Source organism: Bos taurus, chromosome 4 (genome assembly GCF_002263795.3).
Source record: "Bos taurus isolate L1 Dominette 01449 registration number 42190680 breed Hereford chromosome 4, ARS-UCD2.0, whole genome shotgun sequence".
NCBI lineage: Eukaryota > Metazoa > Chordata > Mammalia > Artiodactyla > Bovidae > Bos > Bos taurus.
The window spans coordinates 60,028,881-60,055,433 of NC_037331.1; the positions used below are offsets into that span (position 1 = coordinate 60,028,881).

The 26,553-nt window shown below is 40.4% G+C and overlaps 1 protein-coding gene across 7 annotated transcripts in view; it reads left to right on the forward strand.

Moving 5' to 3' along the window:
- ELMO1 (engulfment and cell motility 1) overlaps positions 1 to 26,553 on the forward strand; it is a 582,500-nt gene that overhangs the window by 160,869 nt on the left and 395,078 nt on the right. For all 7 annotated transcript variants that reach the window (XM_015469368.3, XM_015469370.3, XM_059885500.1 and 4 more), the window contains one exon: positions 25,612 to 25,662. In XM_015469368.3, coding sequence (XP_015324854.1) covers positions 25,612 to 25,662 — 51 coding nt within the window. The remainder of the gene's footprint in view (positions 1 to 25,611; positions 25,663 to 26,553) is intronic.

The window sequence follows — 26,553 nt, forward strand, 5'->3', positions numbered from 1 at the left end:
CCCATTTGAACATTTCTCTAGAATAGAATGTAGGGAGCTGTTGGGTTGTATCTTTAACTTTACTAGGAGTTGCCAAACTGCTTTCCAAAGCATTTCTTTTAGCCTAGTCCCACCAGGCTTCCCTGGTGGCTCAGAGGTCAAAGCGTCTGCCTCCAATGCGGGAGACCCGAGTTCAGTCCCTGGGTTGGGAAGATCCCCTGGAGAAGGAAATGGTAACCCACTCCAGTATTCTTACCTGGAGAATCCCATGGATGGAGAAGCCTGGTAGGCTACAGTCCACGGGCTCACAAAGAGTCAGACACGACTGAGTGACTTCACACACACACAGTCCTACTCACAAAATAGAGTCCTCTTCCCTTCTTTTTACCCAGTACTTGTCATAGTACGGCTTTGTTCTTCAGCCACTCAGTCATGTTCGACTCTGTGACGCCATGGACTGCCAGGCCTCCCTGTCCCTCATCATCTCCCAGAGTCTGCTCACTCATGTCCGTTGAGTTGGTGATGCCATCCAGCCATCTCTTCCTCTGTCATCCCATAGTCCTACTGATGCTAACTGGATGGAGGGTGAAGGCGTGTGGATTTCATTTGTATGAAGTCCTATGAAACCCTAGTCCACTAGTCCATAACTGCTTAATTTTCTATGCTGTCTGTTGTTAAAGAGATGTTAGTAAGACCGGTTTAGTATGATTGTGCTTCCCAGTGGCACTAGTGGCAAAGAACCCACCTGCCCATTCAGGAGATGTAAGAGATGCGGGTTTGATCCCTGGGTCAGGAAGATCCCCCAGAGGAGGAAATGGTAACCCATGCCAGTATTCTGGCCTGGAAAATTCCATGGACAGAGAAGACTGGCAGGCTACAATCCATGGAGTCACAGACAGTCGGACATGACTAAGTGTCTGAGTACAGTATGATCAAACTAATCACTTTTCCTTTTATTGCTTGGGCTTATTACGTTTTGTCTGAAAGTACTTCCTCTAGTCATATATTATAAAGGTATTCTCTTTTATTTTCTTTCAAAAGTTAGAAAGTTTTGATACTCATTTTGATTAAAGTGGATTTAACTTATGGATTAATTTTGGAAGAAATTTGCTTTTATTAGCATACTGTCTATCTCCTCCATGTGAACAATATATTTTCCCATTTATTAGAATGTTTTTTAACCTGTTTCAACAAACTCTTATAATTTCTTCCTCAAAGTTCTTATATATATTTATATGACTCACAATTTTATGTCTATCATAAATTGTATCCGTTTTTAAGAACTTCTACTCTTTATAACTATTTATGTATAATTCATTGAGTGTTTCCTGTATAGAAAGTTTTCTACTGAGCTTAATTTCTGCAAATACACTAGATATATTTATCAGTGTATTTCCTGTTTTTTATTATTAGCAAAATTAAGTATCAGAGAGATTAACTTGAGGATTGTATATGACTAATTGTACAACCTGGATTTTAACTCAGTTTTATCTAATTCTTTACCTTTTGCTAAAAGCCTTTCCTTTTAAATCAGCTAATGTTTCTCTGATGTATGTCACCTTGTTTCGCAGTATCTTTTTATAGTAAAAACAAAAATCTCATTGTAGAGTCTCTATGTGAAAAAAGCATTTATTCCACCAAGTAGAAGTTCCTTCATGTCAATTAGCTGATTCATCTGGATAGACACATTTATGGAAGAGAAGACGTGTATAAAAGAAATGTTTCTCTGGCAGTTATCTTTAAATCAACTCTTAAGGAAAACACCTGTTCTAATTGCCAGTGTGTTTTTTCTCTTGCTCACTACTTTACTTGTGCTAAGAGGGTTAGTCCTCCCAGCAAGACAAACAGCTTCTAGAGATAAGGCCCAGAGGTCCAACTGCAGGGCAGGTGCTCCAGTGAAAAATGAGGATGTAGATGAACTTTCTAATACATTGTAAGTTTTTTTTTAATTGAGATATAATTGACATAACTTTATATGGTGGCTCAGATGGTTAAGAATCTCCCTGCAATGTGGGAGACCTGGGTCTGATGCCTGGGTTGGGAAGATCCCCTGGAGAAGGGAATAGCTACCCACTCCAGTATACTTGCCTGGATATTTCCATGGACAGAAGAGCCTGGCAGGCTACAGTTCATGGGGTCGCAAAGAATTGGACACGCCTGAACGACTTTTCACTTTCATGCATTGGAGAAGGAAATGGCAACCCACTCCAGTGTTCTTGCCTGGAGAATCCCAGGGACAGAGGAGCCTCATGGGCTGCTGTCCCTGGGGTTGCACAGAGTCGGACACAACTGAAGCGACTTAGCAGCAGCAGCAGCAGAATGACTTTCACTCACTCCCCATTAATTTCAGGTGTACAGCATAAGGATTCGATATTTGTATATACTGTAAATTGATAACCACAATAAGTCTAAGTGAATGCTAAGTGAAATAAGTCAAAGATAAATACTGCATGTTTCACTTATATGTGAAATCTTAAGAAAAAAGGAAACAAAGCCTAAGTCCCTAGTTACAGAGAACAGATTAGACTGGCAGTTGTCAGAGGTGGGGAGTTAACGTCCCTTATCTAAATAATTACAAATATTTTTTTCCTAGCAATTTTCAAATAGTATTGTTGTTGTTCAGTCGCTAAGTCATGTCCAACCCTTTGTGACCCCATGGACTGTAGCACGCCAGGTTTCCCTGTTGTTCACTATCTCCCGGAGTTTGCTCAAATTCATGTCCACTGAGTCATATAGTATACAATACAGTATTATGGACTATAGTCACCATGCCATAACGACACGTCCATGACTTACTTATCTTATAACTGGAAATATATCACTTTGACTCCCTTCACCCATTTTGCCCACCCTGTAACTCGCCCCCTCTGACAATTGCCAGTCTAATCTGTTCTCTGTATCTATGAACTTAGGTTTTTTGTTTTTTTTTAAGATGCCACATGTAAGTGAAACATACAGTATTTATCTTTGACTTATTTCACTTAGAAAAATGATGCAGTAAACATGGAGGTACATATATCTTTTCAAGTCAAGTGGTTTCATTTTCCTCTGGTAAATACCCAGAAGTGGGATTGTGGCGTCATATGCTAGTTCTACTTTTACTTTTTGAGGAACCTTCATACTATTTCCTATAGTGATTGCACCAATCTACATTCCCACCAACAGTGCAGTAGAGTTCCCTATTCTGCACATTTTTGCAATCACTCTTAATTTTTTTATCTTTTTATGATCATCAATGGAAACAGGCGTGATGCATTATCTCATTGTGGTTTTAGTTTGGATTGCCCTCAGAGATGTTGAGCATCTTTTCATGTACCTCTTCTCCATTTTTCTTTTAAGGAAATCTCTACTCAGGACTTATGCCCATTATTTTTCCATTGGATTGTTTGGTTTTTTCCTGTTGACTTGCATGAGTTCTTCATATATTTTAGATATTTACCCCTTATCAGATACATGATTTGTAAATTATTTGTACATCAGTTTTTGTCATTCAATATGTCGCTTTTCCATCTTGTTGGTGATTTCCTTTGCTGTTCAGAAGCTTTTTAAAGTAGTCCCACTTGTTTATTGTTTTATATTTGTTGCCTTTGCTTTTAGTGTCAAATCTAAACAGTCCCAGAAAGACCCATGTTAAAAAGCTTACTGCCTATGTTTTCTTCTGGAAGTTTTATGGTAATACTTTCAAAGTTTTGATTGTTTAATTTCCTTCTCTTTCATTTGTCATCCATACTAACTCATCTAGAGAGATCTACCTAAAATCTAGTTTTTATTCTAGTGCAAGAAGGAAGAGAGAGGCTAGAAGGGAGAAACCTATAGTGGGACTGTCAAGCTCAAATCCATTCTTTCTCTAATATGTTCTGTTGGGTACTTTCACTTCCAACACCGAGGCCAGATCCTGCTTTTCTAAGGCTTCTATCTGGTCTCTTCTCATAACTGGGCAATTCCTCTTAGGATTGTAACAGTTTAGTTTCTAGGAGTGGTTCTGGATGGTCTTGTGAGTCCCAGAGCTCAGTTGTAGATGTCTGGGACTCTGTAACTCTACTTTTGTGCTAGGGCAGCCTGATGCTGTGGCTTCGGTGAACATCCATTCAGGACATTATGGGAACACAAGAATTGATAGTGGAACATGAACAATTATTATCTCTGTTCTTCCCTTTTTTTTTAAAAAAAAAAGATGATACAAGTATCTCATAGTAGGCATGAAATAAATAGCCGTAGATTGACTGCAGTTTGTAAAATAGGGCAAGGAAAGAAAGATGGGCTTAGATTTATTTGCATTGTGGGAGGAAGAAAGGGACAGTATCTCTATCTTTGAAGAGAAAAGTGGGCAGTTAGTTTTAGTTTACAGATATATTCTGACTATTGCTTCAGGCCCTATTATGATTAAAATAGCCACTGCATTCATTTAAAAAATATGTATTAAACACATTTTACATACCATGCACTGTTCTAGGCACTGATGATGAATAAAACTTAAAATACTATGAATAAAACTTAAAATACTATGAATAAAACTAAAATACAATCAGAGGATGCCTACTCCTCTGATGCATATGTTCTCATGGGCGTGGGTGGAGACAGGAGATTTTTTTTTAAATGACAAGGTATTTATTTTTCAGATTGAAGTAAAGACTCCAAACGAAATAAGTGAGGTAATGTGATAAAGATTTGTGAGCAGAGTGTGGTAGGCAGGCATGGCTATGGAGCTCAGTCTGCTAGGCTAGCCATGTAATTTAGGTTCAAGAATGGGTCAGAAATATGACTTGACTTGTTTTAAATTTCCAAATAAACAGATATAGAGGAAATAAGGCTGCAGGAGAGTGGACACAGTTTCCAGAACTGGGGGCCTATGACCCTTCTTCTCCAATTATGTGTGCCCCAAGAAACAAACTTATACTCCTCCTCTAAGGTACCGAGTTTGGGCTACTCAAGCTTAATGTCTGAGTTCTGGGTCTTTACACTGGGATTGTGCCAGCTCTGGGACAATCTGCATCTCTCTGCAAGGCCCCGGATGTCCATCTGTGGTCAAGATTGCTGTAAAGCATCAGGAAGTATCTTTCTGAAGGGGTGATATCCATGCCAAGCCTGAAGAATAACAAGGAGGCAGATCATAGCACTGCAGCAAAAGGCACAACCAGTACAAAAGCCTTGAAGCATGAAGAACTTGGTGTGATAAGTGACAGAAGGGAATAGGAGAGTGAGATGGGGCATTGGGGGAGTATCAGATAGGATGGTAGAGGTTGGCCACAGCCATGTCGGGAGTCTTTTAAACCATGATAGGAATTGGGATTTTCTTCTAAGTACACAGAATGCCATTGTTTTAACCCAGGGTCTATGAATTTGTATAGGAAGAAAGTTATAACTGTATGACAATAAAAAAGTCACATTATTTCAATGAGACTGTAGACAACAAGCCATGCTAGTTTAAATAATATCTGTGTTTGCGTTACAGGTAGAAATGATAGATATTTCCATTTATTGCTATTATTGCAATGATCTCAAAATGTCATTTATGATAATTGCATTAATTATAAATTATAGTAGTTATTAGCGCTTATAGTATATCTTGTTATTTTACACATTAATAAAGGTGCCAGTGAACTACAGCCTGTGGACAAAATCCAGGTTGCCACCTAGTTTTGTAAATGAAACTTATTGGATTACAGCCATGCCCATTCATTTATGTATCCCAGTTGCAACAGAAAATTTCTTCCCTTGCAATGCTTAAAATACTTAGTAACTGGCTCTTTTTTTTTTTTTTTTAAACTTTACATAATTGTATTAGTTTTGCCAAATATCAAAATGAATCCCCACAGGTATACATGTGTTCCCCCTCCTGAACCTTCCTCCCTCCTCCCTCCCCATACCATCCCTCTGGGTCGTCCCAGTGCACTAGCCCCAAGCATCCAGTATCGTGCATTGAACCTGGACTGGCATCTCGTTTCATACATGATATTTTACATGTTTCAATGCCATTCTCCCAAATCTTCCCACCCTCTCCCTCTCCCACAGAGTCCATAAGACTGTTCCATACATCAGTGTCTCTTTTGCTGTCTCATACACAGGGTTATTGTTACCATCTTTCTAAATTCCATATATATGTGTTATTATACTGTATTGGTGTTTTTCCTTCTGGCTTACTTCACTCTGTATAATAGACTCCAGTTTCATCCACCTCATTAGAACTGATTCAAATGTATTCTTTTTAATGGCTGAGTAATACTCCATTGTGTATATGTACCACAGCTTTCTTATCCATTCATCTGCTGATGGACATCTAGGTTGCTTCCATGTCCTGGCTATTATAAACAGTGCTGCGATGAACATTGGGGTACACGTGTCTCTTTCCCTTCTGGTTTCCTCAGTGTGTATGCCCAGCAGTGGGATTGCTGGATCATAAGGCAGTTCTATTTCCAGTTTTTTAAGGAATCTCCACACTGTTCTCCATAGTGGCTGTACTAGTTTGCATTCCCACCAACAGTGTAAGAGAGTTCCCTTTTCTCCACACCCTCTCCAGCATTTATTATTTGTAGACTTTTGGATCGCAGCCATTCTGACTGGTGTGAAATGGTACCTCATAGTGGTTTTGATTTGCATTTCTCTGATAATGAGTGATGTTGAGTATCTTTTCATGTGTTTGTTAGCCCTCTGTATGTCTTCTTTGGAGAAATGTCTATTTAGTTCTTTAGCCCATTTTTTGATTGGGTCGTTTATTTTTCTGGAGTTGAGCTGTAGGAGTTGCTTGTATGTTTTTGAGATTAGTTGTTTGTCAGTTGCTTCATTTGCTATTATTTTCTCCCATTCTGAAGGCTGTCTTTTCACCTTGCTAATAGTTTCCTTTGATGTGCAGAAGCTTTTAAGGTTAATTAGGTCCCATTTGTTTATTTTTGCTTTTATTTCCAATATTCTGGGAGGTGGGTCACAGAGGATCCTGCTGTGATGTATGTCAGAGAGTGTTTTGCCTATGTTCTCCTCTAGGAGTTTTATAGTTTCTGGTCTTACGTTGAGATCTTTAATCCATTTTGAGTTTATTTTTGTATATGGTGTTAGAAAGTGTTCTAGTTTCATTCTTTTACAAGTGGTTGACCGGATTTCCCAGCACCACTTGTTAAAGAGATTGTCTTTAATCCATTGTATATTCTTGCCTCCTTTGTCAAAGATAAGGTATCCATATGTGCGTGGATTTATCTCTGGGCTTTCTATTTTGTTCCATTGATCTATATTTCTGTCTTTGTGCCAGTACCATACTCTCTTGATAACTGTGGCTTTGTAGTAGAGCCTGAAGTCAGGTAGGTATATTCCTCCAGTTCCATTCTTCTTTTTCAAGATCGCTTTGGCTATTCGAGGTTTTTTGTATTTCGATACAAACTGTGAAATTATTTGTTCTAGCTCTGTGAAGAATACTGTTGGTAGCTTGATAGGGATTGCATTGAATCTATAAATTGCTTTGAGTAGTATACTCATTTTCACTATATTGATTCTTCCAATCCATGAACATGGTATATTTTTCCATCTATTATATAGTGTCCTCTTTGATTTCTTTCACCAGTGTTTTATAGTTTTATATATATAGGTCTTTAGTTTCTTTAGGTAGATATATTCCTAAGTATTTTATTCTTTCCGTTGCAATGGTGAATGGAATTGTTTCCTTAATTTCTCTTTCTGTTTTCTCATTATTAGTGTATAGGAATGCAAGGGATTTCTGTGTTGATTTTATATCCTGCAACTTTACTATAGTCATTGATTAGCTCTAGTAATTTTCTGATGGACTCTTTAGGGTTTTCTATGTAGAGGATCATGTCATCTGCAAATAGTGAGAGTTTTACTTCTTCTTTTCCAATTTGGATTCCTTTTATTTCTTTTTCTGCTCTGATTGCTGTGACCAAAACTTCCAAAACTATGTTGAATAGTAATGGTGAAAGTGGGCACCCTTGTCTTGTTCCTGACTTTAGAGGAAATGCTTTCAATTTTTCACCATTGAGGATAATGTTTGCTGTGGGTTTGTCATATATAGCTTTTATTATGTTGAGGTATGTTCCTTCTATTCCTGCTTTCTGGAGAGTTTTTATCATAAATGGGTGTTGAATTTTGTCAAAGGCTTTCTCTGCATCTATTGAGATAATCATATGGTTTTTATTTTTCAATTTGTTAATGTGGTGTATTACATTGATTGATTTGTGGATATTGAAGAATCCTTGCATCCCTGGGATAAAGCCCACTTGGTCATGGTGTATGATGTTTTTAATGTGTTGTTGGATTCTGATTGCTAGAATTTTGTTAAGGATTTTTGCATCTATGTTCATCAGTGATATTGGCCTGTAGTTTTCTTTTTTTGTGGCATCTCTGTCAGGTTTTGGTATTAGGGTGATGGTGGCCTCATAGAATGAGTTTGGAAGTTTACCTTCCTCTGCAATTTTCTGGAAGAGTTTGAGCAGGATAGGTGTTAGCTCTTCTCTAAATTTTTGGTAGAATTCAGCTATGAAGCCGTCTGGACCGGGGCTTTTGTTTGCTGGAAGATTTTTGATTACAGTTTCAATTTCCGTGCTTGTGATGGGTCTGTTAAGATTTTCTATTTCTTCCTGGTCCAGTTTTGGAAAGTTGTACTTTTCTAAGAATTTGTCCATTTCTTCCACGTTGTCCATTTTATTGGCATATAATTGTTGATAGTAGTCTCTTATGATCCTTTGTATTTCTGTGTTGTCTGTTGTGATCTCTCCATTTTCGTTTCTAATTTTATTGATTTGATTTTTCTCCCTTTGTTTGTTGATGAGTCTGGCTAATGGTTTGTCAATTTTATTTATCCTTTCAAAGAACCAGCTTTTGGTTTTGTTGATTTTTGCTATGGTCTCTTTTGTTTCTTTTGCATTTATTTCTGCTCTAATTTTTAAGATTTCTTTCCTTCTACTAACCCTGGGGTTCTTCATTTCTTCCTTTTCTAGTTGCTTTAGGTGTAGAGTTGTTATTTATTTGACTTTTTTCTTGTTTCTTGAGATGTGCCTGTATTGCTATGAACTTTCCCCTTAGGACTGCTTTTACCGTGTCCCACAGGTTTTGGATTGTTGTGTTTTCATTTTCATTCGTTTCTATGCAAATTTTGATTTCTTCCTTGATTTCTTCTGTGATTTGTTGGTTATTCAGCAGTGTGTTGTTCAGCCTCCATATGTTGGAATTTTTAATAGTTTTTCTCCTGTAGTTGAGATCTAATCTTACTGCATTGTCGTCAGAAAAGATGCTTGGAATGATTTCTATTTTTTTGAATTTACTAAGGCTACGTTTATGGCCCAGGATGTGATCTATCCTGGAGAAGGTTCCATGTGCGCTTGAGAAAAAGGTGAAATTCATTGTTTTGGGATGAAATGTCCTATAGATATCAATTAGGTCTAACTGGTCTATTGTATCGTTTAAAGTCTGTGTTTCCTTGTTAATTTTCTGTTTAGTTGATCTATCCATAGGTGTGAGTGGGGTATTAAAGTCTCCCACTATTATTGTGTTATTGTTAATGTCTCCTTTCATACTTGTTAGCGTTTGTCTTACATACTGCGGTGCTCCTGTGTTGGGTGCATATATATTTATAATTGTTATATCTTCTTCTTGGATTGATCCTTTGATCATTATGTAGTGACCTTCTTTGTCTCTTTTCACAGCCTTTGTTTTAAAGTCTATTTTATCTGATATGAGTATTGCTACTCCTGCTTTCTTTTGGTCCCTATTTGCATGGAAAATCTTTTTCCAGCCCTTCACTTTCAGTCTGTATGTGTCCCCTGTTTTGAGGTGGGTCTCTTGTAGACAACATATGTAGGGGTCTTGTTTTTGTATCCATTCAGCCAGTCTTTGTCTTTTGGTTGGGGCATTCAACCCATTTACATTTAAGGTAATTACTGATAAGTATGATCCCGCTGCCATTTACTTTATTGTTTTGGGTTCGAATTTATACACCATTTTTGTGTTTCCTGTCTAGAGAATATCCTTTAGTATTTGTTGGAGAGCTGGTTTGGTGGTCCAGAATTCTCTCAGTTTTTGCTTGTCTGAAAAGCTTTTGATTTCTCCTTCACACTTGAATGAGATCCTTGCTGGGTACGATAATCTGGGCTGTAGGTTATTTTCTTTCATCATTTTAAGTATGTCTTGCCATTCCCTCCTGGCTTGAAGAGTTTCTCTTCAAAGATCAGCTGTTATCCTTATGGGAATTCCCTTGTGTGTTATTTGTTGTTTTTCCCTTGCTGCTTTTAATATTTGTTCTTTGTTAATTTGATTAGTATGTGTCTTGGGGTGTTTTGCCTTGGGTTTATACTGTTTGGGACTCTCTGGGTTTCTTGGACTTGGGTGATTATTTCCTTCCCCATTTTAGGGAAGTTTTCAACTATTATCTCCTCAAGTATTTTCTCATGGTCTTTCTTTTTGTCTTCTTCTTCTGGAACCCCTATGATTCGAATGTTGTAGCGTTTAATATTGTCCTGGAGGTCTCTGAGATTGTCCTCATTTCTTTTAATTCGTTTTTCTTTTATCTTCTCTGATTCATTTATTTCTGCCATTCTATCTTCTAATTCACTAATCCTATCTTCTGCCTCTGTTATTCTACTATTTGTTGCCTCCAGAGTGTTTTTAATTTCATTTATTGCATTATTCATTATATATTGACTCTTTTTTATTTCTTCTAGGTCCTTGTTAAACCTTTCTTGCATCTTCTCAATCCTTGTCTCCAGGCTATTTATCTGTGATTCCATTTTAATTTCAAGATTTTGGATCAATTTCACTATCATTATTCGGAATTCTTTATCAGGTAGATTCCCTATCTCTTCCTCTTTTGTTTGGTTTGGTGGGCATTTATCCTGTTCCTTTATCTGCTGGGTATTCCTCTGTCTCTTCATCTTGTTTAAATTGCTGAGTTTAGGGTGTCCTTTCTGTATTCTGGCAGTTTGTGGAGTTCTCTTTATTGTGGTGTTTCCTCGCTGTGTGTGGGTTTGTACAGGTGGCTTGTCAAGGTTTCCTGGTTAGGGAAGCTTGTGTCGGTGTTCTGGTGAGTGGAGCTGTATTTCTTCTCTCTGGAGTGCAATGAAATGTCCAGTAATGAGTTATGAGATGTCTATGGTTTTGGGGTGACTTTGGGCAGCTTGTATCTTGAAGCTCAGGGCTGTGTTCCTTTGTTGCTGGAGAATTTGCTTGGTATGTCTTGCCCTGGAACTTGTTGGCCCTTGTGTGGTGCTTGGTTTCAGTGTCGGTATGGAGGCGTTTGATGAGCTCCTGTCAATTAATGTTCCTTGGAGTCAGGAGTTCCCTGGAGTCAGGGTTTGGACTTAAGCCTCCTGCTTCCAGTTATCGATCTTATTTTTACAGTAGTTTCAAAACTTCTCCTTCTATACAGCACCATTGATAAAACACCTACATTAAAGATGAAAAGTTTCTCTACTGTGAGGGTCACTCAGAGAGGTTCACAGCGTTACATGGAGAAGAGAAGAGGGAGGAGGGAGTTAGAGGTGACCCAAATGAGATGAGGTGGAATCAATAGTGGAGAGAGTGGGGTAGCCAGTAGTCACTTCCTTATGTGCACTCCACAACTGGACCACTCAGAGATGTTCACGGAGTTATACAGAGAAGAGAAGAAGGAGGAAGGAGACAGAGGTGGCCAGAAGGATAAAAGGGGGGAATGAAAAGGAGGGAGACAGATCCAGCCAGTAATCAGTTCCCTAAGTGTTCTCCACCGTCTGGAACACACAGAAATTCACAGAGTTGGGTAGAGTAGAGAGGGGTTAGGGAGGAGACACAGGCGACCTGGTGGAGAAAAAGGAGAGTCCAAAGGGAGAGAGAGCAGTCAAGCCAGTAATCTCGCTCCCTAGTGAAAAATGGGTCCTGAAGATTGGGTTCTTAAAGGTACAAAATTGGTAACAAATACATAGAAGCAAAAATTAAAAATCTAGAGTAGAGTTTGGAATTTCAAAAATACGATGTTAAAGAAAAGAAGGAAGAAAAGAAAGAGAGAAAAAACGGACAAAGAAAAACAAATAAGGTCACGAAAATTATAAAGAAAATACAGGTACAAAATCGATAACTAATACCAAAAAGCAAAAATTAAAAATCTAGATTAGAGTTTGGAATTTCAAAAATACAATGTTAAAAAAAAGGAAGAAGAAAAATAAAGAGAGAAAACAAACAAACAAACAAAAACAAACAATGTCGCAAAAATTATAAAGAAAATATAGATACAAAATTGATATCAAATACCAAAAAGCATATATTAAAAATCTAGAGTAGAGTTTGGAATTTCAGATATACAATGTTATATAAAAGAAGAAGAGAAAGAAACAGAGAAAAAAAAAAAGTCACAGAAATTTTAAAAAAGACTATAGGTACAAAATTGATAACATATACCAAAAAGCTAAAATTAAAAATCTAGAGTAGAGTTTGGAATTTCAAAAATACAATGTTAAAGAAAAGAAGAAAAAGAAAAAAAAAAAAAAACAAGGTCAAAAAATTATAAAATATATATATATGAAGTTTGCTGAAGAAGAAAAAAATAGGGTCTTTTTTTTTTTTGCAAAGTAATAGGTTATAAAAGTGAAAATTAAAGGAACAATAGAGGACTTAAATTTTTTTTTTTTAATTAAAAAAAAAAAAAGAAAGAATGATCGTAAAAATAGTAAAAATATATCTAGGACTTTCTCTGGTTTTGTTGTGAGTATTGTGGGTTCAGTTCATTTTTGGCTAGTTCCTTGGTCCGACTTATATTTCTCAAGATCTATAGGCCCCTTCCTATGTAGTCCATAGTAACCACAGGGTTTTAATCTCCGAGGCGTTTCCCTCTGTTATAACTTTTTCTGTTTGCTGGTCTCTTCAGTGTCTGGTTTCCACCCTGAAACAAAGGGGAGGGTGGAGGATACTTTTTTTTTTTTTTTTTTTTTAGGCTCACTTGTTCAGTCGCGCTGTGGGGAGGGAGGGAGGGATCCTGCAAACAAATAACACTGGCGTGCGCTCGAAGTGCCTCAGCCACACTGGGTCTGCCCCCGCTCACAGCACGTGTAGCCTCCCTGCCCACACTGCTCAGGCTCTAGGTTGCTCCACCGGTAACCATCCGAGGCCGGCCCTAGGCTGCATGTACCTCCCAGGTCCAAGCCGCTCAGGTTCAGGCACTCGGGTAGTCCTCAGAGGCGCAGACTCAGTTGGGCCTGCATTTTGTGCTCTTCCCAGGTCCGAGCAGCTCAGGTGATGAGGTGTTTGGCGAGCGCCAATGCTGCGACTTATCGCCTCCCCGCCACTGGGTTATCTGGGTGTAAAACCGGCGCACCTTCTCAGGCAGATGTTGACCGTCCAGACCCACAAGAAGTTTTAGTTAGCAAAGAAGCCTGCTTACAGTTTTATAGATAATGTCTCTCTGGGGCTACGATTGCCCCCTTCCGGTTCTGGCTGCCTGTCACCGGAGGGGGAAGGTCTGCAGCCGGCTATCTCTGTTCAGTCCTTTGTTCCGTGCGCGGGCCTGGCGGTGTCTTAGGTTGGGGCTGGCTTTTCACGTGGTAGATATCCCACAGTCTGGTTTGCTAGCCCAAATTATTTCGCTCAGATAGCGCTCAGGGTATTCAGGCCAGATTCTTACTCTAAGCGATGCAGCCCGTGCCGCGCCTCCCTGCCCAGCCCCTGCTTGACAATGGCGTGTGCAGGCGTCTGCGCTGCTTCTCCGCTGGGGGAGTTACCTTAGGGCTCGCAATCTGCGAGTTTTACTTGTTTATTTATTTTTTCTCCCTGTTAAGTTGCCCTCTGTGCTTCCAAAGCTCGGCACAGATTCGGCAGTGAGAAGGTTTCCTGGTGTTTGGAAACTTCTCTCTTTTTAAGACTCCCTTCCCGGGACGAAACTCCGTCCCTCCCTCTTTTGTCTCTTTTTTTGTCTTTTATATTTTTTCCTACCTCCATTCGAAGAATTGGGTTGCTTTTCTGGGTGCCTGATGTCCTCTGCTGGCATTCTGAAGTTGTTTTGTGGAATTTACCGACGTTTAAATGCTCTTTTGATGAATTTGTGGGGGAGAAAGTGTTCTCCCCGTCCTACTCCTCCGCCATCTTGGCTCCTCCCTCTTAGTAACTGGCTCTTGATGGAAAAAGTTTGCTGATAAAAAAGAGGGCAGGAGGAGAAAGGGACGACAGAGGATGAGATGGTTGGATGGCATCATCGACTCGATGTACATGGGTTTGGGTGGACTCTGGGAGTTGGTGATGGACAGGGAGGCCTGGCGTGCTGCGGTTCATGGGGTCACAAAGAGTTGGACATGACTGAGCGACTGAACTGAACTGATACTGAAAAAGTAGCATATGTATTACTATGATACAGTTCAAAAACTTGGATAACTATTGGTTTCTTTGCAAGCTTCTGTATTTTATTTTATGCATTTAAAAGTGTTATTTGTAGAAGTGATCTGTAGGTTTCACTAGACTTCCAAAACATCCATGAAAGGGGGCAAAAAGGAAAGAGATTCTTTAAATCTCTGCCTTACAGGATCTCAGGCAGGGGAAACTAATGGCCTGAACTGCATTTACTCTGCCTGAGCTTCTGTTCCCGCTTCTTGATCTGACAGATTTTTCGTATTTCCAGTACCCAGTACCCAAGCTGCCTCTTCTTTGTGAATGATGTATCGAGTCCTTACCCAGTGCCAGGCAGAGCCTTTATTAGCACTGTCTAATTTTATCCCATGACAACACCATACGGTCTAGGTGTGACGATCTTCCTTATAGCAGTGAGGTGGGCTCGGAGGAGCTGTCATGCCCATGTATTAATTGACCGGATGTTCACTGAGCACCTGCTATGTGCCAGGCTCTATGCCAAATGCCCAGGTGACAAAGCTGTCAGTAGTGATGCCGAGGTTTGGATCAGTCCCATCTGATACCAGTGTTAGGGTGGCTCACATCACAGCAGGTTGTGTTTGAGATGCCAGACACCACACTGTCTCTTTGAAACCAGCAGCAAGCTCAGTTACTCTTCCTTTTCTGGTGTTTCCATCCCATTTTATTCAGTAGCTCTCCTCTCCATCATAAAGGTTTGCGTCTCGTTCTCACTCCATAGTCTGTTGTCTGCATTGGCTTTGCCTAGAGTAGGCCATAGCGTCTGTATTTTCCTAGCTGTAGCAGCATTCCTGGGCTTCCCTGGTGGCTCAGTGGTAAAGAATCTGCCTGCCAGTGCAGGAAATGGGGGTTTGAACCCTGGGTCGGGAAGATCCCCTGGAGAAGGAAATGGCAACCCACTCCAGTATTCTTGCCTGGGAAATTGCATGGACAGAGGAGCCTAAGGCTACAGTCCATGGGGTCACAAAAGAGTCAGACATGACTTACGTGACCAAAGAAAAACAAGCAGCATCCTTAGTGATGCTTGTCAATGCCACTGGAATGGCCCTTTAAAATCTTTTCTTTTTTTACAAGCATAAGCTTCTTTCCTGTAAGTGCAGCTCTCTTCTCCAGCACTTTGTGGATTTCTGAGACCACTGAGATTTGCCCGTCACAATCCAGGTTTAAACATTTACACATGCCATCTGATTGGGGGTTATGTTAAAATTGATAGCAGGAGGGGCTGGCAATGAAATCTCTATCTCAAATAGATAGAAAAAAGGGACCATAGGGGAGGCCTGATCTATGTGGTTTACCCTAGCTTGTGCAAATCTTTCTGTCCAAAACCATGGAGATTGCTTTCTCCCCTAGAAACATAACCAATGTTCATTAGCTGGGGTGGGCAAATACTCACAATATCAGCCATTTTTAAAAATTTCTTTTCTTTTTTTTCATATGTTGTAAGTAAAAAGCATTGTTGCCCAGTTGTTACTGGATCTACCTGGACATCAGCATTTTATCAGTTTATACACACATAATATATTCCATCAATTTGGATTCATAGTGCAATACTATTATGCAACCTACATTTTTTATGTGCTAACTTAAAAATAATGCAGGAGGCTGCATATTAGAAAAGAGTTTTTTGGGGGTCTTAAGATTTGCAATTCAGAAGACACAGGTTTGGGGTAAACACAAAAGAATATTCCAAGGAAGAGAGTCAGGAGCTTTTAAAGACAAAAGCCACAAGGTTGTTAAAAGTTGCCTGGAGAGGACTTCCCTGGTGGCGCCGTGGATAAGACTCCATACCTGCCAATGAAGGGGACAGAGGTTTGATCCCTGGTTCAGGAGGAATCCACATACCACGGAGCAACTAAGCCGGTGTGTCACGACTACTGGAACGTGTTCGCTGTAGGGCCTGCAAGCCACAGCTACTGAAGCCCATGTGCCTAGATCCTGTGTTTCACAACAAGAGAATTCACTGCAATGAGAAGCCCGTGCATTGCAACTCCAGAGTAGCCCCTACTCTGCACAACTAGAGAACGATCCCACTCACAGCAGTGAGGACCCAGCGCAGCAAAAAAAAAAAAAATGCCTGGTGAGGATTGTCACTGACTCACCTGAATCAGAAAATATTTGTCCTTACAGAATCCCAGGTTGTTTTAGAATAGGGTTCCAAAAAGTAGATAGACCGTCACAAGTTATTTTAGGGGAAGGGTTGAGGGTGGATGAGGCCTGTGGACTTCTTTGTATAATAGTAATAATAATGGTGATGATAATAACAATGATAAAAGAGAACCACCTTTTGATGACCGGGCAGGATCATTCCAGTGCTCTCTGTTGGTGAAGTTTAACATTCTCCTAGATGGCAAAAGGGAAATGGTTGCAGGGCCCAGCTCCAATATGCAGTTGGGCCAAGAATGTTGGATTTCGGGTTAAGAGACAGTAAATGAATAACTAAAGTATCTGGGCTTGCTTTTAGTTGTTTTCTCTCTGTTATAAATGATGCCTCGGTGGACATCTTTCATAAAATGTTTGCCTTTCTGGTGTTTCCAAAGGAAAAAACTTCATAGAATTTGATTTTCATTTTTAAGGCTTTTGCTAAACATTATGAAATCACCCATGAAAAATGTGTCTTTGTTCATTGTCCTGCAAGTCATGTGTAGGAAGAAAGGCACAGATTTTTGTCACAGAGCTTATTACTAGTTTTTCAGTTCTTGGGTCTCTCTGTTGGATTGTTAACTTGGAGACAGGAGATGCTCCCAGCCAGGAGTCTTGTGGTTGGAATCCGGGGTCTAATATAGTGAATGCCAAGCCTTGCAGAGATGGAAGCAGCTGTGTACTGCTGCAACCCTCCACCACCTTGCCCAATCTCTTTAACTTACTCTCCATTCTAATTCACTGCTGCTGACAGATTTATTTCTCTGAAACATTCCCTCCGTCATAATGTTCAAAAGCCTTAAATGTTTCCTCTTTGTTTATTGTATTGAGATGTTGCTAGTGCTTACCCCACTGTCTGTATTACCAAAATTATCCCTGTCACCTTCTGTGCTCAAGGGAACTGACTACTCTGACTTCAAGGTTGATTCACCATCTACATCAGTTCAGTTCATTTCAGTTCAGTCGCTCAGTCATGTCCGACTCTTTGCAACCCCATGAATTGAAGCACGCCAGGCCTCCCGGAGTTCACACAAACTCATGTCCATCGAGTCGGTGATGCCATCCAGCCATCTCATCCTCTGTCATCCCCTTCTCCTCCTGCCCCCAATCCCTCCCAGCATCAGAGTCTTTTCCAGTGAGTCAACTTTTCTCATGAGGTGGCCAAAGTACTGGAATTTCAGCTTTAGCATCAGTCCTTCCAAAGAACATCCTGGGCTGATCTCCTTTACAATGGACTGGTTGGATCTCCTTGCCTTCCAGGGGACTCTCAAGAGTCTTCTCCAACACCACAGTTCAAAAGCATCAATTCTTCATCTCTCTTCTTTCTACACAGTCCAGCTCTCACATCCATACATGACTACTGGAAAAACCATAGCCTTGACTAGACGGACCTTTGTTGGCAAAGTAATGTCTCTGCTTTTGAATATGCTATCTACATAGTGACCTTTTATTATTTCTTAACAGATTGGACTCAATCAGTTTTTTCTCTAGGATGTTAGAAGGACAGAGACATGGATTGGGTTCTACCCTGAGTTTTTGGTCCTAGGGCCCGGACCTAGGACTGGCAAAGGTAGTTGTGTCTCACTCTTGCCATATGAAATTGGCTGAGAAAGCAAGCATCTTCCCTGGCTTTCTAAAAGGTGCCTCTTTCCAAGCAGCAGTGAAATCTAATAGTGCCTGTTCCTTTAAGATAAGCATGCTCTTTTCCAGAAAACATTGTTCTTTGTCTCCTACAAGCAGTTGATGAAAACGAAAAGGGGGACAGGCATTCTCCTCTGGCTCTCCCCTGGGATCACTACATCCCATAGATTCCCTGGGCTCCTGAGGACTGTCTACCAGCTTTTCTCCATTCCTTTTACCCAGATCTTATTACAGGTAGAAAGAGAACAAAGCGTTCTGATGGAACAGGCCCTCCCCTATCATGGTCTGTGTTTACATAGGACAGATAGGTAATTAGCTAAATATTCCTTATCACCTGTCTTGTCTATCTTCTTTTGCTTTGGGGAATTGTGTGAATGGTACATGGTGTTATGAAAAATAAATTGACTAAAGAAAGACAATAACTGAGAATAGAATCTAGTTAGTGGCATGAAAAAATAGTGGAAAGAAGTCACATCCAGATCCTTCCGTCCATGGATGATGATGAATTGCTCAAGCTATATGGAGCTGGGGCGTGGGGCTGGGAAGGAACATGGTCCTTGATGGTAAGGACCCCAGGGAAGTCTGCAATATTAGTTATGTGAAATGTGCTTTTAGAAGAGTTTGCCATCCTTTCTTTCTTATTCTTTTTCCCCACCGCACCTCTCAGCCTTTTTCTCCTGGCCTTTGGGGGTTCAGGTTTATTTTAGGGTATTTCTATCCTCCTCCTCAAATGTTAGACCTGTAGTCCTCTGTCTAGAGGCATTGCTCTGTAACCTAGCAACCGGCATGTCATATGTGGTCCTCAGTTATTTCCCTCAGCCCAAAGATTTGAAGATCATGCAAATGGACACATAAAGGATAGAAAGGATCAGGTTTACAGTGAAAAATCAGCCTCTGTGATGACTGAGTAATGGATACAAAGAACAGCGTTATTTCCTAGTATTATTTCCAAAGTAAGGACCCCATCACATCAGGGGAGAGAGACAGTGACAGACAAAGGCAGAACCAGAGAAAAGGTCCTGGAGCTGCCTGGACTTGCGGGGTCTGGTCGTGAGTGCCCCCTCCCCCTCTGACCTCCTGCTTTCCTTTCTCAGTCACAGGAAGGGGGTAGAATTTGGAATTTTTGACCAGGGAATAATTCTTAATATTGCCTGGCTACATAGAAAGTTGGCCTACTGAGATAAACAAATTTCAGAAGGCAAAATATGACAACAGTGACATTTTCCTGAGGAATCTTATTATCTGATCCACACAGAGGCCGAGTCACTGAGCTGGTTCTGTGAAGAAGCACAAAGACATCCTATGGAGATGCTTGTGAATGTCAGGGGCTAGTACAGTCTGCCACTGCTGGGTGGCAGGAGCTGTGACAGCGGGGTTTAGCGGCTTTCACTGGGCCCTTGTCATTCTTCCCGTACATTGTGTGCTGTTACTTTAGGACATTCTCTGCAGAAATGTTCTTTCTGCTGCTCTCTTCTTCATTTGTAAGGAGCTGCCATTAGTCTTGTTTGCCTTACTTTATTACCTTGAAATTCCAAACACTGACTCTAAATGTGCTGCATGGTCTTATGAATTAGACCGGGATGATTCTAAACTTTACTGTGCATCAGAATTATTTGCAAGCATAGTGAAAATGTAGCCGCTGAGGCCCCTGAGTGTGTGCTTGGCGGGCTGGGGAGTCCCAGAAATCTGCATTTTAATACTCAGAGTGATTCTCAAGCCAGTGTTATGAAGATCCCATGAGAATCAGGGATTAAAGACTGATTTCCCAGAGAGGGGCATGGGACAGTTTCTTGGCTCTGTGAGTTGATGAATACATTCTTTAGTTTTGCAGAATCCCCCTCTCTGTTTGGAGGGAGGGAGTTCACTTTTTTTTGTTGTTGCTGTTCCTTCTCCCACATGCTTTTCTTTAAAGTGCATATCTTTTAAAAATTTTATATATTTTTTAAAATTTAAAATTTAATTTTTTTCTTTGGCCATACCACAAAGCATGTGGGATCTTAGTTCCCCAATAAGAGATCAAACTTGTAATCCCTGCATTGGAAGTGCAAAGTCTTTTTTTTTTTTTTTTTCCCCTTAATCCCTGAACCATCAGGGAAGTACTCCCGTCACGCACACACACATGCTTTTATAAGTCATTTAATGATGTTCCTTGTCTGGCCTGAGAAAAGTGCCTCTATTGAATGCTGCTGGATTGATCCTGTTGAAATCTGCTTACCAAAGGTCACTGACATAACCTGTTGATCAGACAAAGCTGGCTAGAGTATTACTCACTTCACTAAGGAAGAATGGATCCATGCCAGCTGGGGCAGAGTATCAGCGGATGGAGGTGAATTGGTCAGGGTAAGCTGGAGGGAATGGACAGGAGGTAGAGGGAGGCAGGCAATGGGCAGGATAAGTAAGTAAAATCACACACACACACACACACCGCTTGCTGGATGCTTGGAGGACTGCATCAAAGAAGTCCCTTCTGAAACAGATGTAGAGGCCCGAGAGTATGATAAAAGAGTGGGTGCCAGGTCCTCAGCCTTTAATGTGGAGCATGCTGTGTGCCAGACCTCCCCTCAGCCGTGCTGATCTGCTGATGGAATAGGTGAATGGTTGATAGCATTTGTTATCCCGCTGGATATGTGCTGCTGACTTCCTGAAGTCTGAGACTCAAGATCACCTAGACGGACTGTTATTTTTACTGGCTGGATTACATATAGAGACTGGCTCAAAACAAGTAAGCATATGCAGCAATGTGCTTTTCGGATGTTATTTTTGCACTTAATAATAAGCAGCTAACTTTTTTCATGAGCGTTTGCAAGGTGCCATTCTCTGTCCTAAGCACTTTAAATGGATTATTTCAGTTAATCCTCAGAACAGCCTTAGGAGACGGGTGCTATCCTTATTTTACACATGAACAAGCTGACACAGAGGGTAGCTATGTCACTTGTACCAGATTCCCCAGGTAAGAAGTGAGATGTGGATCTAGTTCAGACTATCCTAGCCGGAAACCCAACTCATCAGTGATGCCCTACACTGTCTGGATGAGACTTATGAAATAAGAATAAGTCCAAGCCTTTTCCTGTGTTTACATCCCAAGTTCGACTTCCTTGGAGAGCAAAAGGCGTCATCATCAGTCAGTGGCACGAGAGGTGGCATCCAGGGGATTTTCTTGATGGAAAAGTCTACGAAGCAGATGTCTACCATTGGCTCTTTCTTTGAGTTTGATCTACCCTTCTGTTGGGACCTTAAAGTTTTTAATGCATATATTTGTGGCTTTTCTATTTTTTTTTTGTTGTTGTTTATCTATTGTTCCAAAATACTAAACACTGATTAAAAAATGTATTTTGGGTATAAGGAAGAGACAGAAAGCAAATCAGCTGCCGATTGAGAAGGGATGCGTGCTGCTCTCAATGTAACAATCCCATTTTGAAAGAATTCTAGGCCAGGCACAGCTCATACGTCACATCTGGTTCTTGCTGCATTCTCTAAGCAATGACTTGTTCTTCCCATTTTAGATTGGAGTGGTTGAATAGCTTGCACTGAGCTTACAAGGTGGTGTGAGTCAGATGGAATTTGAACCCAGCCCTGCCTGTCAGTGGTTTTGACACTGCTTTTGTTTTAAATAAACAACCCTCAAGACTCTCTTCAGAGTACTCATTCTTGGATCCCAGAAAGTCAGGAGTCTGTGTGGAAGGAGTCAACATGGAGGTCAATTGCTTGAGGTCACCCCAGCCATAATTCCACCCAGTGCCTCATGTGCAGGACATCCTGGAGAGCACCTGGGAATCTGCAGAGCGTTTGTTAATACCGCACTTACTTCTTTGCTCTCATGTATGGCAATCAGATGATGAGCTCGCCCCTCTAACGAGGAATGCAAGGTCTAAGTTGTTTACCTTTTCCAGAGGGAGCACAGCCTCTGACGTCATCTGCCCCCACCCTGAGGGGTTTGAGTCCTCCCTCCCCCTCCTTGATGTTGGGCAAATAACTTATCCTCTTGGCAGCTTTGGTTTCTTATCTTTAAAGTGAACATAAGATTGTTATGATGGTTAAATAACCATTCCAACAAAACCCCAAATCCCTCACCACAGTGCCTTTCAATAAATGTTAATTTACCGCTTTTATTAGGAGTGCTTCATCACCACTACTAATTTTCACGAGGAGAGATTATTGCTAAACCCTCCAGGCCTCTTTATACCCTCTTTTCCTGCTTGATTTGTTACTTGGGAAGAATAAACTAGGCCCCCTTTTCCTCTTGGGAAGGAACCCGACTTGGGTCTTAACCTCAACAGGTATGCTAATCTGAGGGCTTCGTTAGTTGCCTGCTGGTTATCATTCTCAGCCCTGTGTTCCATAATCACTAATAAAGGAGATATTTTAGGTTTTCACCTTCTGACTCCTTTATTTCTTCATTCATATAAAACCTGAGCAGGAAAGACATAGCTATCTATTTGGCTTCCTTAATATTCTATAATGAGTATTTTTGGTTTTCCTCTCCATTTCTCTTAGAGGCATAGAATTTTAGAGTTGAAAGATTTTTTAAAAAAATACTGAAATTCATTTCACCATCTTATAACTGAACCGGGCTGCCCAGTGGTCATCCAGCCCTTGCCTACACACTTCTGGTAATGAAGACCTTGCTCTCTCAAGAGGTGGCCCAGGGTGTCTGGCTGGGGATGCTCTAAATTGGGCTGAAATTGCCCGAGGAAAGTTTGGATCTAGCAGTGTGGAGCTTTCAGGCCTGCTGAACTCAGTGTAAAACGTTCAGATTAGGATTTCTTTGGGAGAAAGTACTGGCCTGAGGCCTGCTCGCTTTCAGATAATTGTTCTAGAAAATTCATTTTCCAATAAGTCATCAGAATTGGCTGAGGGCGAGAGTGAGTATTCTGTGTTTATGGCATCTCATTCTGAGAAATTTCCTACTACTCCAATGTGCCTGCTGCATCCTGAGCAAATTCTAGCTTGTGGCTTGTCAGAAATGGTGCAGGAGATTGACCCACAAGGCACTTTATTAACCTCCTGGCTCAGTGCTCCGGGGTGGGGGATGCGGTGGTGTGACTCCCAGAAGGTCAACTCCTGAAAGCTGAGCATGGTGCGTACTCTGGTGGCAGAAGAGGAAACTGCCAGTGAAATTCTCCTTTGCATGCCAAAGATGCTAAGTGAAAGCTTCACAACACTCACTTCCAATATACTTGCTGAGTGGAGATGGACCAATTTGGAATCTGCTCATATATGCTGTTTGTTCTTAACTTCAAGGCAACGTTCAATAGAAACCAGCAAATGTTAAGAAACCAGAAACCAGATTCCTTCTTAACTTTTTTTTTCCCAAAAAAGAGAACAACTTTATTGAGATAATTCACAGACCAAAAATTCACCTGTTAAAGTGTTCAGTTTGTTGCTGTTGTTGTTCAGTTGCTCAGTCATGTCCAACTCTTTGCAACCCCATGGACTACAGCACACCAGGCTTCCCTGTCCTTCACCATCTTCCAGAGCTTGCTCAAACTCATGTCCATCGAGTGGGTGATGCCATCCAACCGTCTCATCCTCTGTCGTCCCCTTGTCCTCCTGCCTTCAATCTTTCCCAGCATCAGGGTCTTTTCCAGTGAGTCAGTTTTTTATATCAGGTGTCCTAAGTATTGGAGCTTCATATCAGTCCTTCCAATGAATATTCAAGGTTGATTTCCTTTAGGATTGACTGGTTTGATCTCTTTGCTCTCCAAGGGACTCTCCAGAGTCTTCTCCAGCACCGTAGCTCAAAGACATCAATTCTTCGGTGCTCAGCCATTTTTATTGTCCAGCTCTCACATCCCTATATGACTACTGGAAAAACCATAGCTTTGACTATATGGACCTTTGTAGGCAAAGTAATATATCTGCTTTTTAATATGCTGTCTAGGTTTGTCATTGTTTTTCTTCCAAGGAGCAAGTGTCTTTTAATTTCATGGCTGCAGTCACCATTTGCAGTGATTTTGAAGCCCAAGAAGATAGTCTCTCACTGTTTCCATTGTTTCCCCATCTATGCCATAAAGTGATGAGACCGGATGCCATGATCTTTGTTGTTTGAATGCTGAGTTTTAAGCCAGCTTTTTCACTCTCCTCTTTCATCTTCATCAAGAGGCTCTTTAACTCACTGGCTTTTAATTCTTCAATTTGTTGGATTTCACTATATTCACAGATTTCTAAAATCATCACCACCATCAATTTTAGAGCATTTTCATCACCCCTGAAAAAAAATTCCTGTGCCGGTTAACACTCACTCCCAAATCCTCCTCCATCAGCCCTTTGAAACCATTAGTCTGCTTCCTTGTCTCTATGGATGGACCTCTTTTGACAAATGGAATCATAAAATACATAGCTTTTGCATCTCAATTCTTTCACTTAATGTTTTCAAGATCGTGTGGTAGCATGAATCAATACTTTGTTTCTTTTAATGGCTTAGTAATATTCCATTGAATGGATTTACCATGTTTTGTTTATCCAGTCATCTGCTGATGGATATTTGGGTTGTTTATACCTTGGCCGTTATGAATAAAATTTCTCTGAATATTCAGGTACAAGTTTTTGTATGGTTATGTAGTTTCGGTTCTCTTGGGGATGTATGTAGGAATGATTTTGCTGGATAATACTCCTTTTAATAATCTTTTAAACTTGCTTGTTTTGATTGCTATCCTTGTGTCCCATGTATCTATTCTCTGGGTTCATATTCGCTTCCTCTGTATGGTATGCTGTCCATGATGATAGAAAGAAACAGAACAGAAATAGACTCACAGACACCAAAAGCAAACTTATGGTTACCATAGGGGAAAGGGAGGAGTGGGGGGATAAATTAGGAGTTTAGGATTAACATGTATACATTACTACATATAAAAATGGATAATCAGCAAGGACCTACTGTATAGCACAAGGAGCTCTATACAATATTCTGTAATAACATATATAGGAAAAGAATCAGAAAAAGAATATATGCATATGTATAACTGAATCACTTTGCTATACATGTGAAACTATCACAACACGATAAGTCAGCTATACTCTAAAATAAAATAAAAATTAAATTAAAAAAAAAGAATTGAAGGGGGAAATAAAGTTAATGCATCTGCTGCTGCTGCTGCTAAGTCGCTTCAGTCATGTCCAACTCTGTGCGACCCCATAGACGGCAGCCCACCAGGCTCCCCCGTCCCTGGGATTCTCCAGGCAAGAACACTGGAGTGGGTTTCCATTTCCTTCTCCAATGCATGAAAGTGAAAAGTGAAAGTGAAGTCACTCAGTCGTGTCCGACTCTTAGCGACCCCATGGACTGCAGCCTACCGGTCTCCTCCATCCGTGGGATTCTCCAGGCAGGAGTACTGGAATGGGGTGCCATTGCCTTGGGACCCAGTTTAAAGTCCTTTGTAGAAAGAATTAAAAATTATTCAAGTGAGAATAGACCGAATCATATGAATGCATATTATTTATATATAGACTCTCTGCTAGGTGATATGTGCCTTTGTGTTCTTCTTTCCCAAGCTTCCACTTGAAGATTTACAGTTTTTTTTTTTTCTTTTCCAGAATAGAAATGAAATAAAAAATGGCACTATCCTTCGATTAACCACATCTCCGGTAAGTTGATGCTTGTTTGTGGTTCTGTGATTTGCAGTTTGTTATACGTGATTATGGGATATTAAATTTTCAAGGTGACTCATGTGAAACAAAAGATTTTTGGAGTGTTCCCCTATTCTGGAGTAGCAGGAATGCCCCCCTTTGATTTCCTGGCACAGAAAAGGAAGTTTTTGTTCCAGGTTATGTGCAAGTAAATTCACTTAATTTAAAGTTTGAATTCCGTGGTCATATCAACAATTCTCATAACATAGATAGGATAACTCTACCCTGCGAATCGGTTTTACCTACCTACCCACAGATCCACCTAAGACTATCTGAACAAACAAAGGGAACACAAGTAGAGACAGCCTGTTAAACTTCCCTTGAAAGTCAAAAGGCGTGTGTCTGTGTATGGAAGAGTGAAAATGTTTAAGTATTTCCTAAGGTTTGGTCAGTTATTGTGACGATTCATCAAATATAGTTTAAGAAATATTTGCCACTTCTGTTGTTTCACTGACAGCTGATTCTAGAAAAAAACCCTTTCAAGTTTTCCAAATAAAAACTGCTAAACAAAATGCTACAATATATTTAGATTACTGTAGCCAACTGTATTGCTTAACTTGATCTTTCTTACTTGCTTATGGAGACTTTGGGTAGTAACATTAGCATATTTAAACTATGTTTTTTTCACAGTGCATTTTATCACTTTCCTAAAAAATAATCTGCACAAAATACACCAAGTGTTACTATTTTCACTCTGCATATGTGATGAAAACTGTGTCTAGCTCTCATTTTCAGTTTCCACTGAAGCCATGTGCTAGGCTAAAAATAAATTTAAAAATTGGGAAAAGCATCTGGCTAAAATTAAATTGTGGGTACTGTAACCACCACAAATTCTTCTTGTTGAAAATT